This window comes from Pristiophorus japonicus, chromosome 8 (assembly GCF_044704955.1).
Source record: "Pristiophorus japonicus isolate sPriJap1 chromosome 8, sPriJap1.hap1, whole genome shotgun sequence".
NCBI lineage: Eukaryota > Metazoa > Chordata > Chondrichthyes > Pristiophoridae > Pristiophorus > Pristiophorus japonicus.
The window spans coordinates 208,068,543-208,084,329 of record NC_091984.1 but is presented as its reverse complement, the minus strand read 5'-3'; the positions used below and the strand labels follow the sequence as shown (position 1 = coordinate 208,084,329).

Genomic DNA, 15,787 nt, shown 5'->3' with positions numbered 1-15,787 from the left:
TATTTCTTATTAATTTCTTTTGATTGATTTATTGGTTGATTTATTGATGTATTTATCATTTATTATTGATGATGGCTCTTTATTTGTAAAACTGAAGTGTTTAATATTTGTAAACTTCCCTTTAAACCCCCCCCCACCATTCCCTATGCCTGATTTGTAACCTACGCCTGATTTTCTAAAGTGTAGACAAGGTTTTTTCGAGCGTACAAAAATCTTCACTTACTCCATTCTAAGTTAGTTTGGAGTAAGTTTTCACTGACGAAACTTTGAAAACAGGCGTAAGTGGCCGGACACGCCCCCTTTTGGAAAAAAAAATTCTGTTCCAAAGTGAAACTGTTCTAACTGACTAGAACTGGAGCAAACTAAATGACGAGAATTCCGATTTCTAAGATACTCCGTTCTACACCAGTTGCTCCTAAAAAATCAGGAGCAAATCATGTGGAAACTTGGGGCCAAAAAGCTAGTGTCAGTACCAGTGACCATGAAACTACTGTAAAAATCCAACTGGTTCACTAATGTCCTTTAGGGAAGGAAATCTGTCATCCTTACCCGGTCTGACCTATATGTGACTCCTGACCCACAGCAATGTGATTAACTCTTAACTGCTCTCTGAAATGGCCTAGCAAGCCACTCGGTTGTACCAAAATACTACAACAAAGTCAGTACTATGGGAGTACCTTCACTACATGGACTGCAGCGGTTCCACTCTTACCTGTCAGATTATAACCAGAACATCTTTAGTAATGGTGTCTCTTTCCATCCCTGCAGCATCAGCTCCAGAGTTCTCTAAGGATCCATCTTTGCTCTCCTTTCCATTTACATGGTTCCCCTTGATATCATCATTAGACGTGGGGTTAGCTTCCACATGTATACCAATTACACCCAGCTCTGCCTTGTCAACTCCGTCACTATGATCCATAACTTCTTCCAGTTAAACATTGGGAAGACTGAAACAATTATCTTCAGCCCCCAGCACAAGCTCTATGCACTTATCACTGATTCCATCCCCTTCCTTCTGTCTTCGGCTTAACCAGATTGTTCACAACTTGGTTGTCCTGTTTGACTGAGCTTCTGACCCTATATGCTCTTTTACAAAGATTGCCAACTACCATCTCTACAACTTTGCATGCCTCTGCTCCTGCCCCCAGCCCATTAACCGCTCACAAATATTTATCACTTTCAAACTTCATTACTCCACTGCTCTCTTGGTTGGCCTCCCATCCTGCACCCTTCATAAATTGAGGCTCTGCTGGCCATATCCTGCACCAAATCCTGTAAAGCCATCATTCTCCCCCCACCCCTCTCCATCACCCTCCCAAGACCTCATGGATCTATATTACCTCCCAGTCCCCCAAACACCACAGATTTAAAATTCTCAAACTTGTGTTTCAAGGTCTCAATAGCCTTCCCTCCCTGCGACCCCGCCACGCCCATGATCTACTCCAGTTCTACCACATACCCCCAAACTCTCTGTTCCTCTGACTCCAGCTTCTTGGGCAACCATCTTAACCCAAAATCCCATCACTGATGCCTTCAACTGCCTAGGTCTCACAATCTGGAATTCCCTCAAGCCCCCTGTCTCTTCACCTCCTTCTTCCTTTAAGATGTTCCTTAAAACCTACCTCTTTGACCATTATTTTGGTTACCCTACAATCTTCCCCCATAGCTTAGTGTCTGCTTTTTCCACATGGCTCTTTGAAGCACCTTGGGATTTTTTTTTTTATGTTAGACGCTATAAATGCAAGTTGTTGTAAGCAAATAGTAAAATGCAAATGGTTTACAACATAATAAAACAGTGAAGGGTTGATACGACATTATTTCAACTTTAAGATGTACCACAGCCTCGAAGCACACTGAAGAGCTATTAGTCTGGTTAGGGGACAGAAACAGATAGCAACAACTTGCATTTATCATAGCCCCTTTAATGTAGAAAAAACAATTTTTTGGTGTGAATTAATTAGCAGTGATATTGGGGTATATTTTATGGATCAATATGTGGATATCATCGCTTATATCTACTGAGTATGTTATTGGACCACCCATGGCACTAGTCCCAATAGGTGCGAGGATAAAGGAAAAAACTGTAAATAATGGAAATGTGAAATAAAAACAGAAAATGTTGTAAATACAATTCAGGGAGTCAGCATCTTAAAAGAGAAAACAGGATATGGCATTCCAGGTGCAAACCGATCATCAGAACTGAAGACTAAAAGGTAAGCAGCCATTTTAGTAAGGTTGGAAAAGATTGAGGGTAGGGGGAAAAGGAAAAAATCAACAGTACTGCCAATCACAGAGAGGGTGTAAATGGGTTAAGTTAGCAAACTGCTTAATAGAAAACCGTATAAACAATCATCAGTCATGGACATAAAAGGGACAAAAGAATGTGCATATAGTGGAGGATTAAATGACATGGGAGAAGATGACACAGCCAAGATGAGAAAGAGGAAAAAAGGTTGCAAATGCAGCAGATCCAAAATGAAAGCAGAAAACGCTGCCAAGTGCTAATCCCAAGGAAAGGTAGATCAACATCACTTGCTCAGACCTCCCACTACTATCGCAGTCTCCATCCCAAACATCAACACTACTCCCCTCTCCCTGAATACCAGCAAACCCATCCCACATCACAAGCACCCCAGCTGTAAAGAAAGTAGGAGATATAACTAGGTCTGAAATTACTATAGACAATTTTCAGAACACAGTAGAAAACTAAGGTACTGTTGCTGAAACTGGCGGTGAGCTTCAGTTAAGTGCAGGACACCAAAGACAGGTCAGATTGGGAAAGCAAATGTAAGTTAAAGGGCAGGTCACAGGGAGATCAAGGTCACGTTCAGATAGTACAAAGATGTTCAGTGAAGTAATCACCTAATCTGCATTTCATCTCCCCACTGTAGAGGAGATTTTTTTTAATTGATTATGCCTCTGAAGTGCTTTGGAACGTTTTCCTCATTAAAGGCACTATAAATAGAATTTATTGTTGTTGATGTTGTTTAGATGAAACAGTGAGCAGCAAATGCAGTACACTAGATTAGAGGAAGTATCCATGAATTGCTATCTCAAATAGAAGGAGTATTTGAGGCTCTGGACAGCAATGTAGAAGGAGATAAATGGACAGTTTTGCATGTTTTTGGTTTGAATGGGAAGGTTCCAGCGGGGAGGTAGAAGTGATAGAAGAGTGAACAAGGGTATTATAGAACGACCAGCCCTTTAGAAAGCAGAGGGTCGGCAAAATGTTCTTGGTGAGGAGATCATGTTTGAGCTAGCAGAAATGACAGATGATCTGATGAATACAAAGGTAGAAGATGAAGTCAAGGGGCTCCCTGTTGTTGTCAGAGATGGGAAGAGAGTAAAAGTAGAGACCCAAGAAATGAGGTGGCAGAGTCAAGTGTCACTGTAGAGGATGAGGAAAAGGGGGACATTTTAGAAACTCTGGCGTGGAAAGCAAAGCTATCAGAGCAAATGTGGCAAGTGACTGGAAGAAAGGGATAGAGTTTTTATAACAACAACAACTTGTATTTGTATAGCGCCTTTAACGTAGTGAAATGTCCAAAGGCGCTTCATGGGAGTATTATGCGATAAAAGTTTGACACCAATCCGCATAAGTAGAAATTAGCGCAGGTGACCAAAAGCTTGGTCAAAGAGGTATGTTTTAAGGAGTGTCTTGAAGGAGGAAAGAGGGGTGGAGAGGTGGAGAAGTTTAGGCAGGGTGTAACAGAGCTTGGGGCCTAGGCAACAGAAGGCACGGCCACCAATGGTTGAGCGATTATAATCAAGAATGCTAACGAGGGCAGCATTAGAGGAGCACAAACATCTCGGGCGGGGGGAGGGGGGCTGCTGAAGGAGATTACAGAGATAGGGAGGGGCGAGGCCATGGAGGGATTTGAAAATAAGGATGAGAATTTTGAAAGCGAGGCGTTGCTTAACCGGAAGCCAATGTTGGTCAGTGAGCACAGGGGTGATGGGTGAGCGGGACTTGGTGCGAGTTAGGACACGGGCAGCCGAGTTTTGGATAACCTCTAGTTTACGTAGGGTAGAATGTGGGAGGCCAGCCAGGAGTGCGTTGGAATAGTCAAGTCTAGAGGTAACAAAGGCTTGGATGAGGGCTTCAGCAGCGGATAAGCTGAGGCAAGGGCGGAGACGGGCGATGTTACGGATGTGGAAATAAGCGGTCTTAGTTATGCTGCGGATATGTGGTCGAAAGTTCATTTCAGGGTCAAATATGACACCAAGGTTGCGAACAGTCCGAATGAGCCTCAGACAGAAGTTGGAGAGAGAGATGGAGTCTGTGGCTAGGGAACGCAGTTTGTGGTGGTGACTGAAAACAATGGAATTACAGGAAATTGAGTGAGAAGAAGCATAATCCAGCTGGTTGTGAGAGTTGATGGGCTTGCAATAGATATCTATAGAAAGCCCATTGCTGGAGGTAGAGAGAGCGAAGTTATAGATGGACCAGGTAAAGAAAATGGATAGGTGAAACTTGGAAGCATAGTAAATTATATTCACATAACAGGACCTTTACAAGGACTGGAGCTTTGTAACATATAATGCACAGTGTACATTCCTTTCTCTGCCTTCCTCTCCCTGTTGGCTGATGCAAACCAGGATTTGATGCAGCAGTACTGATGTGAGGGAATGGAGCTGGATCAAATATAGAAACATAGAAAATAGGTGCAGGAGCAGGCTATTCAGCCCTTCTAGCCTGCACCGCCATTCAATGAGTTCATGGCTGAACATGAAACTTCAGTACCCCCTTCCTGCTTTCACGCCATACCCTTTGATCCCCCGAGTAGTAAGGACTTCATCTAACTCCCTTTTGAATATATTTAGTGAATTGGCCTCAACTACTTTCTGTGGTAGAGAATTCCACAGGTTCACCACTCTCTGGGTGAAGAAGTTTCTCCTCATCTCAGTCCTAAATGGCTTACCCCTTATCCTTAGACTGTGACCCCTGGTTCTGGACCTCCTCAACATTGGGAACATTCTTCCTGCATCCAACCTGTCCAAACCCGTCAGAATTTTAAAAGTTTCTATGAGGTCCCCTCTCACTCTTCTGAACTCCAGTGAATACAAGCCCAGTTGATCCAGTCTTTCTTGATAGGTCAGTCCCGCCATCCCGGGAATCAGTCTGGTGAACCTTCGCTGCACTCCCTCAATAGCAAGAATGTCCTTCCTCAGGTTAGGAGACCAAAACTGTACACAATACTCCAGGTGTGGCCTCACCAAGGCCCTGTACAACTGTAGCAACACCTCCCTGCCCCTGTACTCAAATCCCCTCGCTATGAAGGCCAACATGCCATTTGCTTTCTTAACCGCCTGCTGTACCTGCATGCCAACCTTCAATGACTGATGTACCATGACACCCAGGTCTCGTTGCACCTTCCCTTTTCCTAATCTGTCACCATTCAGATAATAGTCTGTGTCTCTGTTTTTACCACCAAAGTGGATAACCTCACATTTATCCACATTATACTTCATCTGCCACGCATTTGCCCACTCACCTAACCTATCCAAGTCACTCTGCAGCCTCATAGCATCCTCCTCGCAGCTCACACTGCCACCCAACTTAGTGTCATCCGCAAATTTGGAGATACTACATTTAATCCCCTCGTCTAAATCATTAATGTATAATGTAAACAGCTGGGGCCCCAGCACAGAACCTTGCGGTACCCCACTAGTCATTGCCTGCCATTCTGAAAAGTACCCATTTACTCCTACTCTTTGCTTCCTGTCTGACAACCAGTTCTCAATCCACGTCAGCACACTACCTCCAATCCCATGTGCTTTAACTTTGCACATCAATCTCCTGTGTGGGACCTTGTCGAAAGTCTTCTGAAAGTCCAAATATACCACATCAACTGGTTCTCCTTTGTCCACTTTACTGGAAACATCCTCAAAAAATTCCAGAAGATTTGTCAAGCATGATCTCTCTTTCACAAATCCATGCTGACTTGGACCTATCATGTCACCATTTTCGAAATGCGCTGCTATGACATCCTTAATAATTGATTCCATCATTTTACCCACTGCTGAGGTCAGGCTGACCGGTCTATAATTCCTGCTTTCTCTCTCCCTCCTTTTTTAAAAAGTGGGGTTACATTGGCTACCCTCCACTCGATAGGAACTGATCCAGAGTCAATGGAATGTTGGAAAATGACTGTCAATGCATCCGCTATTTCCAAGGCCACCTCCTTAAGTACTCTGGGATGCAGTCCATCAGGCCCTGGGGATTTATCGGCCTTCAATCCCATCAATTTCCCCAACACAATTTCACGACTAATAAAGATTTCCCTCAGTTCCTCCTCCTTAGTAGACCCTCTGACCCCTTTTATATCTGGAAGGTTGTTTGTGTCCTCCTTAGTGAATACTGAACCAAAGTACTTGTTCAATTGGTCTGCCATTTCTTTGTTCCCCGTTATGACTTCCCCTGATTCTGACTGCAGGGGACCTACGTTTGTCTTTACTAACCTTTTTCTCTTTACATACCTATGGAAACTTTTGCAATCCGCCTTAATGTTCCCTGCAAGCTTCTTCTCGTACTCCATTTTCCCTGCCCTAATCAAACCCTTTGTCCTCCTCTGCTGAGTTCTAAATTTCTCCCAGTCCCCAGGTTCGCTGCTATTTCTGGCCAATTTGTATGCCACTTCCTTGGCTTTAATACTATCCCTGATTTCCCTAGATAGCCACGGTTGAGCCACCTTTCCTTTTTTATTTTTACGCCAGACAGGAATGTACAATTGTTGTAATTCATCCATGCGGTCTCTAAATGTCTGCCATTGCCCATCCACAGTCAACCCCTTAAATATCATTCGCCAATCTATCTTAGCCAATTCACGCCTCATACCTTCAAATATGGACGAAATGTGTACATGTTCATAAAAGGTGGTGTGCTTTTTACATTGCTATTTGCCAGGTACTTTACCTCTTCGTGTCTCAACATGCTGGTGATTTTCACTTTCTCTTTGTCGAGTTCACTGTTAATCATTTTGAACTGCTGTGTTGTGCTCTCCAATTGACTAGTTATTAGACTAACTTGTTCTTCAAGAGTCAGCACCACACTTCTGTCTGCCATCTTGGTTCTCATCTCTTCCAGCAGCATCTGCTTAGAGAGCTCTGTCCAGAAACAGCAACAAAATTAAGAATCCAAACCACATTCCTATAATCCTGTCACTTTTATACTGGTGCTTTTGTTGTTCAAATTATGAGATCAGTATCCATGAGCAAGTTTCTGACCTGTACATCACCAAATCAGGCTCCCTTGTCTGGGACACAATCATGGACACATGATAAACTAGGTCTAAACGTTTGCCAGATCTCGCAGTGTAAATGCCAGGAGCAGGCTCACAGATACCAGTCTCCTAACATCCAAACTACAAGGAACATTAGATTCAACTTTCAGTTTTAGTGAGATCACTCCTGATGAGGAGTGCTGGTCCGCATTAAAGGCACTGCGTCGGCCCCCCAGACATTTTGGACGTGTGGGGGTGCATAGATGTGATAAGGTTCTACCAATGGTGAAACAAGCATCCTCTTGGAGACACTGAAACTTAGTACTGTCCCAGTTTTCCAAGTATCCCAAAGTGTTTCTTCATGAGTCTGTGCCCTACACAATTCTGGCTAACTGCATTCCTTGGATTTATTTGGTAAAGTTGATTTTCTCCTCCTTACCGTTTAACTATTTGTTGTCTTTAAAGCTGCAGCGACCAGTTTGTATTTATAAAAAGTTGTAAAACCATTCCACTTATTCAGGTTACACCTAACCCAAAACCTGTGTTTAAAGGAGTTTGCAAACATTGGTGGGTCGAAATTGCCTTCCACTCCAAACAGGGTTCACTTATCATTTTTTAAGTGTTTAATTCGGTGATATTCAGCTCTGTCGGGTCGGGTGCAGGGTGGAAATGCTGTTCTGTTGGGTCGGCCGCCGCTTCAAGTCATCAGCACTGCGCTGATGACGTCATCGCAACGTGCTGATGACATCATCGAGACACGGACTCACCGCATCGCGCTGACGCGTCATAATGTCCCTCCACTTCAGTTAAAGGGGAGGGCCGCTGTGAGCTCTGCAGCCACTTTGGTGGCACCCACTGGTCCACCAGGGTGGGTTTCGGCCAGGCTAGTGGCCTGGTACCCAAGAGGGGGTGCTGGGCTGCCTGTTAGCAGCCCGGCCGAACCTGTGACCGCCACTGTCAGGACAACCTCAGAGTCGGCCGACAATTAAAATAAAATGGCGGCCACGGCAGTGCGCCCTCCCCATTAAGGGCGGACACGCCACCCAGCCACAAGAAGCTTCCTGCCGGGGAAAGTTGTCGGGGGCACCGACCGGCGGCCAATTTGCTCCTGCTGGGCAATTTCCCGCAGGGCGGAAAGGAAGTTGCCGCCAGTCAGTAAGGTGATGTGCATGCCCGGCGGGGTGGTCCCGTACACCACTCAAAAAATAAAGGAGGGCAATTTACAAAATGGCGGCCCCTCCGCGCCGACCGAGCAGTGAGTCTTTACCGACTGACCGCTCACGGTACTTATAGAAAGGGGCAATTTCGGCCCCTAGGTTTTTTTCCCAATCACTGTGAGTCAACAAGCATGTCTCCTGGAACATGCCTCCATAATCTTGTAACTGTTAAGAGTTTGATGAGGGAGTGTATTGAGGCATATTGAAAGTGATGGTGCCCCGCAGTCACCGGGCATAAAGGCTCCTATTGGCATTTCAGTAGATATGTTGCCAGCTGCTTGATGTAAAAACTAATGTACAGGAATAAATCTGGTAACCAGATGAATAGGAAACCTTCAGGAAATGCCTGAAGGACTATTAACAAGATGAAAGCTAATGGGGACAACTGGACTGTGATCAAAGCAGTGCTTAAGGAATTAATGAGGTCATGTAATCCTGGGACCCATGGAGTCTGTGAAAAGTCCAACTGCAAGTTGAAAATCCCTCAGTTTAAAACATAAGAGTGAATATTTCTTAAATTCCATTCACTGCTACTCCCTCCCACCAACCCACCCAACCAACCACAACTAAATTATTGCTCAATTCCCAAAAGATGCAATAAATACCAGGAATGGTATATTGCAGACTTACCAAGGTCTCTTATGAGTACGTGCTGCCCCTTGACTTCCTCCTTCACGATTGATAGCCTCTCTTGTAATGTAGCGCTTCCTAAACAGAGCGATAGAATTAACATCAGGACAGCTAAGGAAAATAGCTCACAGCTTTTCACACCCCAGCTCTGTCCTATTGGACACAGTGACTGACTGAAAGGGGAAGCAGTCCATCATTTCAGGGTGAGAGTGGAGATTTTTGAGATCAAATTTTTAAATCTTAAATTCATAGGTGAAAATAGTTTTAAATATATATAGTCATGGTTTAAGCCATGTGGACCTGCCCAGTGCAGTTCAATCATGAATGAAGATACATTCTTGACATGAATGCCAAATGATACCTACATCATTTAAAAATATATTTTTGTTTCCTCACCACTGAATAAATGTGCCATGTCAAATTTGGGAGTACCTTTCCTGAGCATCTCTTTATCACTCTCAAGCTTTGCTACTGTCTCAGAGTTACTTCTGTTCATCATCTCCATTTGGTTGTCAAACTCTTTTATCTTCAAGAGTTGCTGCTCTTTCTCCTTTTCAAGTTCTTTATTAAAATTGTCTATTTTCTTTTTCATTTGACTTTGTTGCTCTGCTGTGGCCTGTAGCTCAGCTTTTAGTGGGTTAATGCAGTTCATGAGTTCAGTAAGATGTTTGCTTATGCGTACCAGGTCTTTGTTCTGTTCAGAGGCCCAATAAGCTACGTCAGTTGCTGTCATCATACCATCCCCCAGCGTTTCCTTCACCACTTCCTGAAACCTACTGAGAGCCGACGGGATGTTCTGGTTATGGCAAATGGTGACAATGGAATTGCTGACCTTTTTAAGGGTCGCTTGCGTGCGGGCACAGGCATCACATGGTACCAGAGCTGATTCAACCGTCTGTGAGCCAATGCTCCGAGTGTCTGTAGCTATAGCAGAAGTAGAGTTTCTTGGTGCATTACCAAGGGCAGCATGCATGGGTGTAGCAGAGACTTGTGAATGAATCGTCCCAGTAGATTTGATGCTGCTGGTGGATGACGATGAGTTCAAAGTTACAGATGAACAATTCTTTAACCTGTCGATCTCTGTCTTGGAATTCATCAGGTCACTTTGCAGTTTAGAAAGGTCTTCCGCCACCAACTTTTTCTATTAAAATAAGAACACAACTCAACAGATTAAATAATCTGCCCTGGCAGTGGTAATATTCAAATTAAACTGTAACAAGTGCATAAAGCAGGATTTTGATGCAGGACGGGTGATGTTTCATTATTTGTGTAAAGTCCTGTCCCCTCAGTACAGATTCACACGAGGCATGTAGTGAAGTCAAGGTCACTCTGGACCTGCACCTTTATTTCACAGCTCTGGAAAGCTGCACTTGCCTGAGACCTGTCCTTATATACCTGTCTCTTGCAAGTGCACCCCTGGTGGTAAGGTATGCTGGTGGTTACAGGTCATATCCTATTACAATCATGTATAGCATGTTAGGATACAGTTATATATAATAATGTAAGATACATGACATCACCCTCCCCCAAGGTCTTATTGTCTTTATAGGTTCAGTCTCTCAGGTGGTCTACGCTCTCGCGTGGAGCGTCTGAGTTGTGGTTCAGTTGTTTGCCTTGGTATCTGTTTTTCTTTGGGTGTGGTTGCTGGTATCTCGCCTGGGCTGTCTGTTTCGATTGGTGTGATTGTTGTTGACTCGCCTGGGCTGTCTGTTGGGATTGCCCTTTCCTCAGGTTGTTCCCTCTGTCTGTCCACCAGGTGTGGTGTGAGTTCCATATTGTAGTCTGCCTCTGGTTCCGCAGTGTTGTTGGTAAATCTGCTTTTGACTTGGTCTACATGCCTCCAGCAGGTTTTACCATTGTCCATTTGTACTACCAGTAGCCTGTTTCCTTCCTTGCCCGTTACTGTCCCTGCAAGCCATTTGTGACCCCTGCCATAGTTTAGTACAAACACTTTGTCCCCTATCTCATTCCATCTCCCCCTCGAATTTCTGTCATGGTACTCAGTCAGCTTACGGCGCTTTGCCTCAACGATTTCGTGCATATCTGGGAGGATTAATGAGAGCCTTGTTTTTAAAGTCCTTTTCATCAACAGTTGCGCGGGGGGATCCCAGTCAGTGAGTGCGGACGAGATCTGTATGCCAGCAGCAGTCGCGACAGGAGACCCTGCAGCGTGGGACCTTGGATTTTAAGCATGCCTTGTTTAATGATTTGCACTGCTCTCTCCGCCTGGCCGTTGGAGGCCGGCTTGAACGGTGCCGTCTTGACGTGATTTATGCCGTGGTCAGTTATAAAGTCTTGGAATTCTGTGCTGGTGAAGCATGGACCATTGTCACTGACCAATATGTCAGGGATTCCGTGCGTTGCAAACATGGTTGCAAGGCTCTCCACAGTGGTGGAGGTTGTGCTCGAGTTTAAAATGGTGCATTCGATCCACTTTGAAAACGCATCTACAACTACGAGGAACATTTTGCCCATGAATGGGCCCGTATAGTCTACGTGCACCCGCGACCACGGTTTGGTAGGCCAGAGTCAGGGGCTCAGTGGAGCCTCCCTGGGGGCATTGCTGAGTTGGGCACAAATGGTGCACCTTCGGACGCAGAGCTCCAAGTCCGCGTCAATACCAGGCCACCAGACGTGGGATCTGGCTATGACCTTCATGAGAACGATCCCTGGGTGCTCGCGGTGGAGCTCCCGGACGAATGCCTCTCTGCCTCGCAGAGGCATGACTACTCGGCTGCCCCACATCAGGCAGTCTGCTTGTAGTGATAGCTCATGCATGCACCTGTGAAAGGGTTTTAATTCCTCGGGGCAGGCATTGCGAGCCTCTGCCCAGTCACCGGATGGACACATCTTTTACTAAGGATAACATGGGGTCGCTGGCCGTCCAGGCTCTGATTTGGCTCAAAGGCATTGATTGCCATGACTATCTCACAGTCCTGTTCGTCAGACCCTTCCGTGGTCGCCAGGGGTAGCCTGCTGAGCGCGTCAGCACAGTTGTCTGTGCCTGGTCTGTGCCTTATGATATAGTTGTAGGACGCCAGCATGAGTGCCCACCGTTGAATTCGCACCGAGGCATTGGCGTTTATTGCCTTGCTCTCGGATAGGAGAGACGTGAGGGTCTTGTGGTCGGTTTCTAACGCGAACTTGGCCCCGAAAAGGTATTGGTGCATCTTTTTGACACCGTACACGCATGCGAGCGCCTACTTCTCTACCATTCCGTACCTGCGCTCTGCCCGCGAAAGTGACCTGGAGGCATAAGCTATGGGTTGTAATTTGCCCGCACTATTGACATGTTGCAAAACGCACCCGACCCCATACGCTGACGCATCGCATGTGAGAATAAGCTTTTTATCTGGGTCAAAGAACGTCAAAACACTGTTGGAACACAGAAGGTTGCGTGCCTTATTGAAGGCGCGTTCCTGGGCGTCCCCCCAAAACCAATCGCACCCCTTCCTGAGTAGCACGTGGAGAGGCTCCAGCAGCGTGCTTAAGTTCTGCATAAAGTTCCCAAAGTAATTGAGTTGCCCGAGAAAGGTGCGCAGTTCTGAGACATTCCGGGGCCTGGGTGCCAAGTGAATTGCTTCTGTTTTGGACTCTGTTGGGCGGATTCCATCAGCGGCAATCCTTCTGCCCAAAAATTCAACCTTGGGTGCGAGAAACAGGCACTTGGATTTCTTGACTCGTAGGCCTACCCGATCAAACCGCTTTAGTACTTCCTCCAAATTACGGAGATGGGAGTCGGTGTCCCTGCCCGTGATAAGTATGTCGTCTTGAAATACAACCGTCCCCGGGATGGACTTGAGCAAACTCTCCATGTTGCGCTGGAATATGGCAGCTGCCGACCTGATGCCGAATGGGCATCGATTGAACATGAAAAGGCCTCGATGTGTGTTGATGGTGGTGAGTAGCTTGGATTCCTCAGTCAATTCTTGCGTCATATATGCAGATGTGAGGTCTAATTTTGAGAAAAGTTTATCTCCAGCCAATGTGGCAAATACGTCCTCTGCTCTGGGCAGCGGGTACTGGTCCTGTAGGGAGACTCTGTTTATGGTAGATTTGTAGTCCCCACAGATTCGTACGGATCCATCAGGCTTCATGACTGGGACGATGGGACTTGCCCAGTCGCTAAATTTCACAGGTGATATAATGCCTTCCCGCAGAAGCCTGTCTAGTTCGTGTTCAATCTTTTCCCTCATCACATAGGGTACAGCTCTGGCCTTGTGATGGACCGGTCTAGCATCCTGTGTGATGTAGATTTTGACTTTGGCCCCTTTGAAAGTGCGCACACCTGGCTGAAAGAGATGTTCAAATCGCATTATAACTGTTGAGCAGAAGGTCCGTTCCTCTAATGACATGGCATGGACATCATCCCATTTCCAGTTTAGTTTTGCCAGCCAGCTTCTCCCCAGCAGTGCTGGGGGGTCTCCGGGGACAATCCACAGGGGAAGTCGGTTCACTGTCCCTTTGTGTGTGACAGAGAGCATGGCGCTGCCAAGGACTGGTACGATTTCTTTGGTATAGGTCTTAGTTTGGTGTTGAACCTTGTGAGTTTTGGTCTCTCTCTTTTATGCGGCACAGTTGTTCAAATTGTTGAGTGCCCAAGAGAGATTGACTCGCTCCCGTATCCAGCTCCATGTTGACAGATATCCCGTTGAGTAGGACCCTCATCATTATAGGAGGTGTCCTGTTGTAGGAGCAGCGGCCATTGATCGTGTTGACCCGCTGTACATCGGTGTCCCGGGTACTGTCCCCACCGTCTTCTGGTCCGCTTTCCGACCCATCCAATTCGTATACCAGCCGAGCTGCTGTTTTTTTGCACATGCGGGCCAAATGCCCTGTATATTCACAATTTCTGCAAACAGCCTGCTGAAATCGACATCCCCTTGACGAGTGCCCACCCCTACACCTCCAGCACAGATCTGTTCCACTGTTCAAAGTGTTTCCAAAGAATGAGCTGCGTCTGGCTGATCTCTCTTGAGCTTCTCTCAGTTTGTAGTTGATTGCTCGCATTGTGGGTTGATGAGGTGTGAACGGTCGTTCCTGTGGCCCTTGATGGCTTCTGCCTGTTGTCGTGAGCCTGTTCTCCCGGTTTTGTCTGTGTGTGGGGGTAGCAGCTTGTTTAGTGCTGTGAACTTCTTGTTCCGATATTTCATTAGTTGTCGTACCTGCATTGTAAATCAACCTCGTTTCTTCTTCCCCTACCAAGAATGTCTGTGCAACCAGTGCTGCTGCCTCTAAGGTCAGGTTCTTGGTCTCTATGAGCTTTCGGAATATGCATGCGTGGCCTATTCCTTCGATGAAAAAGGCTCTCAGCATTTCTCTCCTCAGCTCATCGGAGAACTCACATAAACTAGCCAACCTTCGAAGCTCCGCCACAAAGTCGGGTATGCTCTGGCCCACACAGCGTCTGTAGTTGTAGAACCTGTGTCTGGCCATGTGTAGGCTGCTCGCTGGCTTCAGGTGGTCTCTTACCAGTGTGCTCAATTCTTCAAACGACTTGCTTGCTGGTTTCTCGGGTGCCAACAGATCCTTCATTAAGCGTATGTTTTCGAGGCACAGCTGGTCAAGAGATGGGCTCTTCTCTTGTCTGCCTTATCGTCGCCTAACCAGTCTTTGGTTACAAAGCTTTGCTGGAGCCTTTCTATAAAGTCCTCCCAATTGTCTCCCACATTGTACTTTTCATCTGATCCGTTGTTCGCCATTCTGTGGATTCTGTAATCCCGTAACTCATCGCCACTGTAAAGTCCTGTCCCCTCAGTACAGATTCACACGAGGCATGTAGTGAAGTCAAGGTCACTCTGGACCTGCACCTTTATTTCACAGCTCTCGAATGCCGCACTTGCCTGAGACCTGTCCTTATATATCTGTCTCTTGCAAGTGCACCCCTGGTGGTAAGGTGTGCTGGTGGTTACAGGTCATATCTTATTAGTCATGTATAGCATGTTAGGATACAGTTATATATAATAATGTAAGGTGCATGACAATTTGTAGCAATGTTTCTGTAAAAAAGCAAAGCAAGAATTTTTTTTTTAAAGTTTCGCGACTGGAATTTCGCAAGTTTTTACCTGCCAGGGGTGTTGTGTGGATGGACCACTAACCCCAACAAAACCTTCCTAAAAATGCGTCCTTGAAGTCTGCCAAGTAACCCCACCGTGGCAACTTCTCTCCTATCAGAGGTGATAACCGGTGCTTGTTTATCATTTCTGGTGCCCACATCAAATTCTAACAAGGGCAACTCTTCCCAAGCTGTCAGGTTGTCATTAGATTGTTGTTGTCACAGTATACTCTGGCTTCTGTAGATCCACAGAACCAGGGTGAAAATCTATAACTCCTACGGCAGTTTCTGATGAGAGAAGAGTTGCCAAGGTGGGGCTACTGGGAAGACTTAAAAGATGCATTTTCAGAAGGTTGTGTATTCAAGTCCCATTCCAGAGACTTCAGCACACAATTTAGGCTGACATTTCTGTTGGAGGTGCTATCTTTCAGAAAAGATGTTAAACTAAGGCCCCATCTGTCCTTTGGGTGAACATAAAAGATCCCATGACACTATTTCGAAGAAGAGCAGGGGAGTTATCCATGGTGTCCTGACCAATATTTATCCATCAAACAACATCACTAAAACAGTAAATTGTCTGCGTTTCCCTGCATTACAACTGTAACAAGTGCATAAAGCAGGATTTTGACGCAGGGCTGGTGATGTTTCATTATTTGTAGCAA

At 45.8% G+C, this 15,787-nt stretch overlaps 1 protein-coding gene across 2 annotated transcripts in view; it reads right to left on the bottom strand.

The window, feature by feature from the left end:
* The window catches only part of ccdc157 (coiled-coil domain containing 157), a 57,624-nt gene that overhangs the window by 12,911 nt on the left and 28,926 nt on the right, over positions 1–15,787 (bottom strand). For both annotated transcript variants that reach the window (XM_070887873.1, XM_070887874.1), the window contains exons 4-6: positions 9,503–10,211; positions 9,071–9,148; positions 6,917–7,107 (exon numbers count right to left, since the gene is read on the bottom strand). In XM_070887873.1, coding sequence (XP_070743974.1) covers positions 6,917–7,107; positions 9,071–9,148; positions 9,503–10,211 — 978 coding nt within the window. The remainder of the gene's footprint in view (positions 1–6,916; positions 7,108–9,070; positions 9,149–9,502; positions 10,212–15,787) is intronic.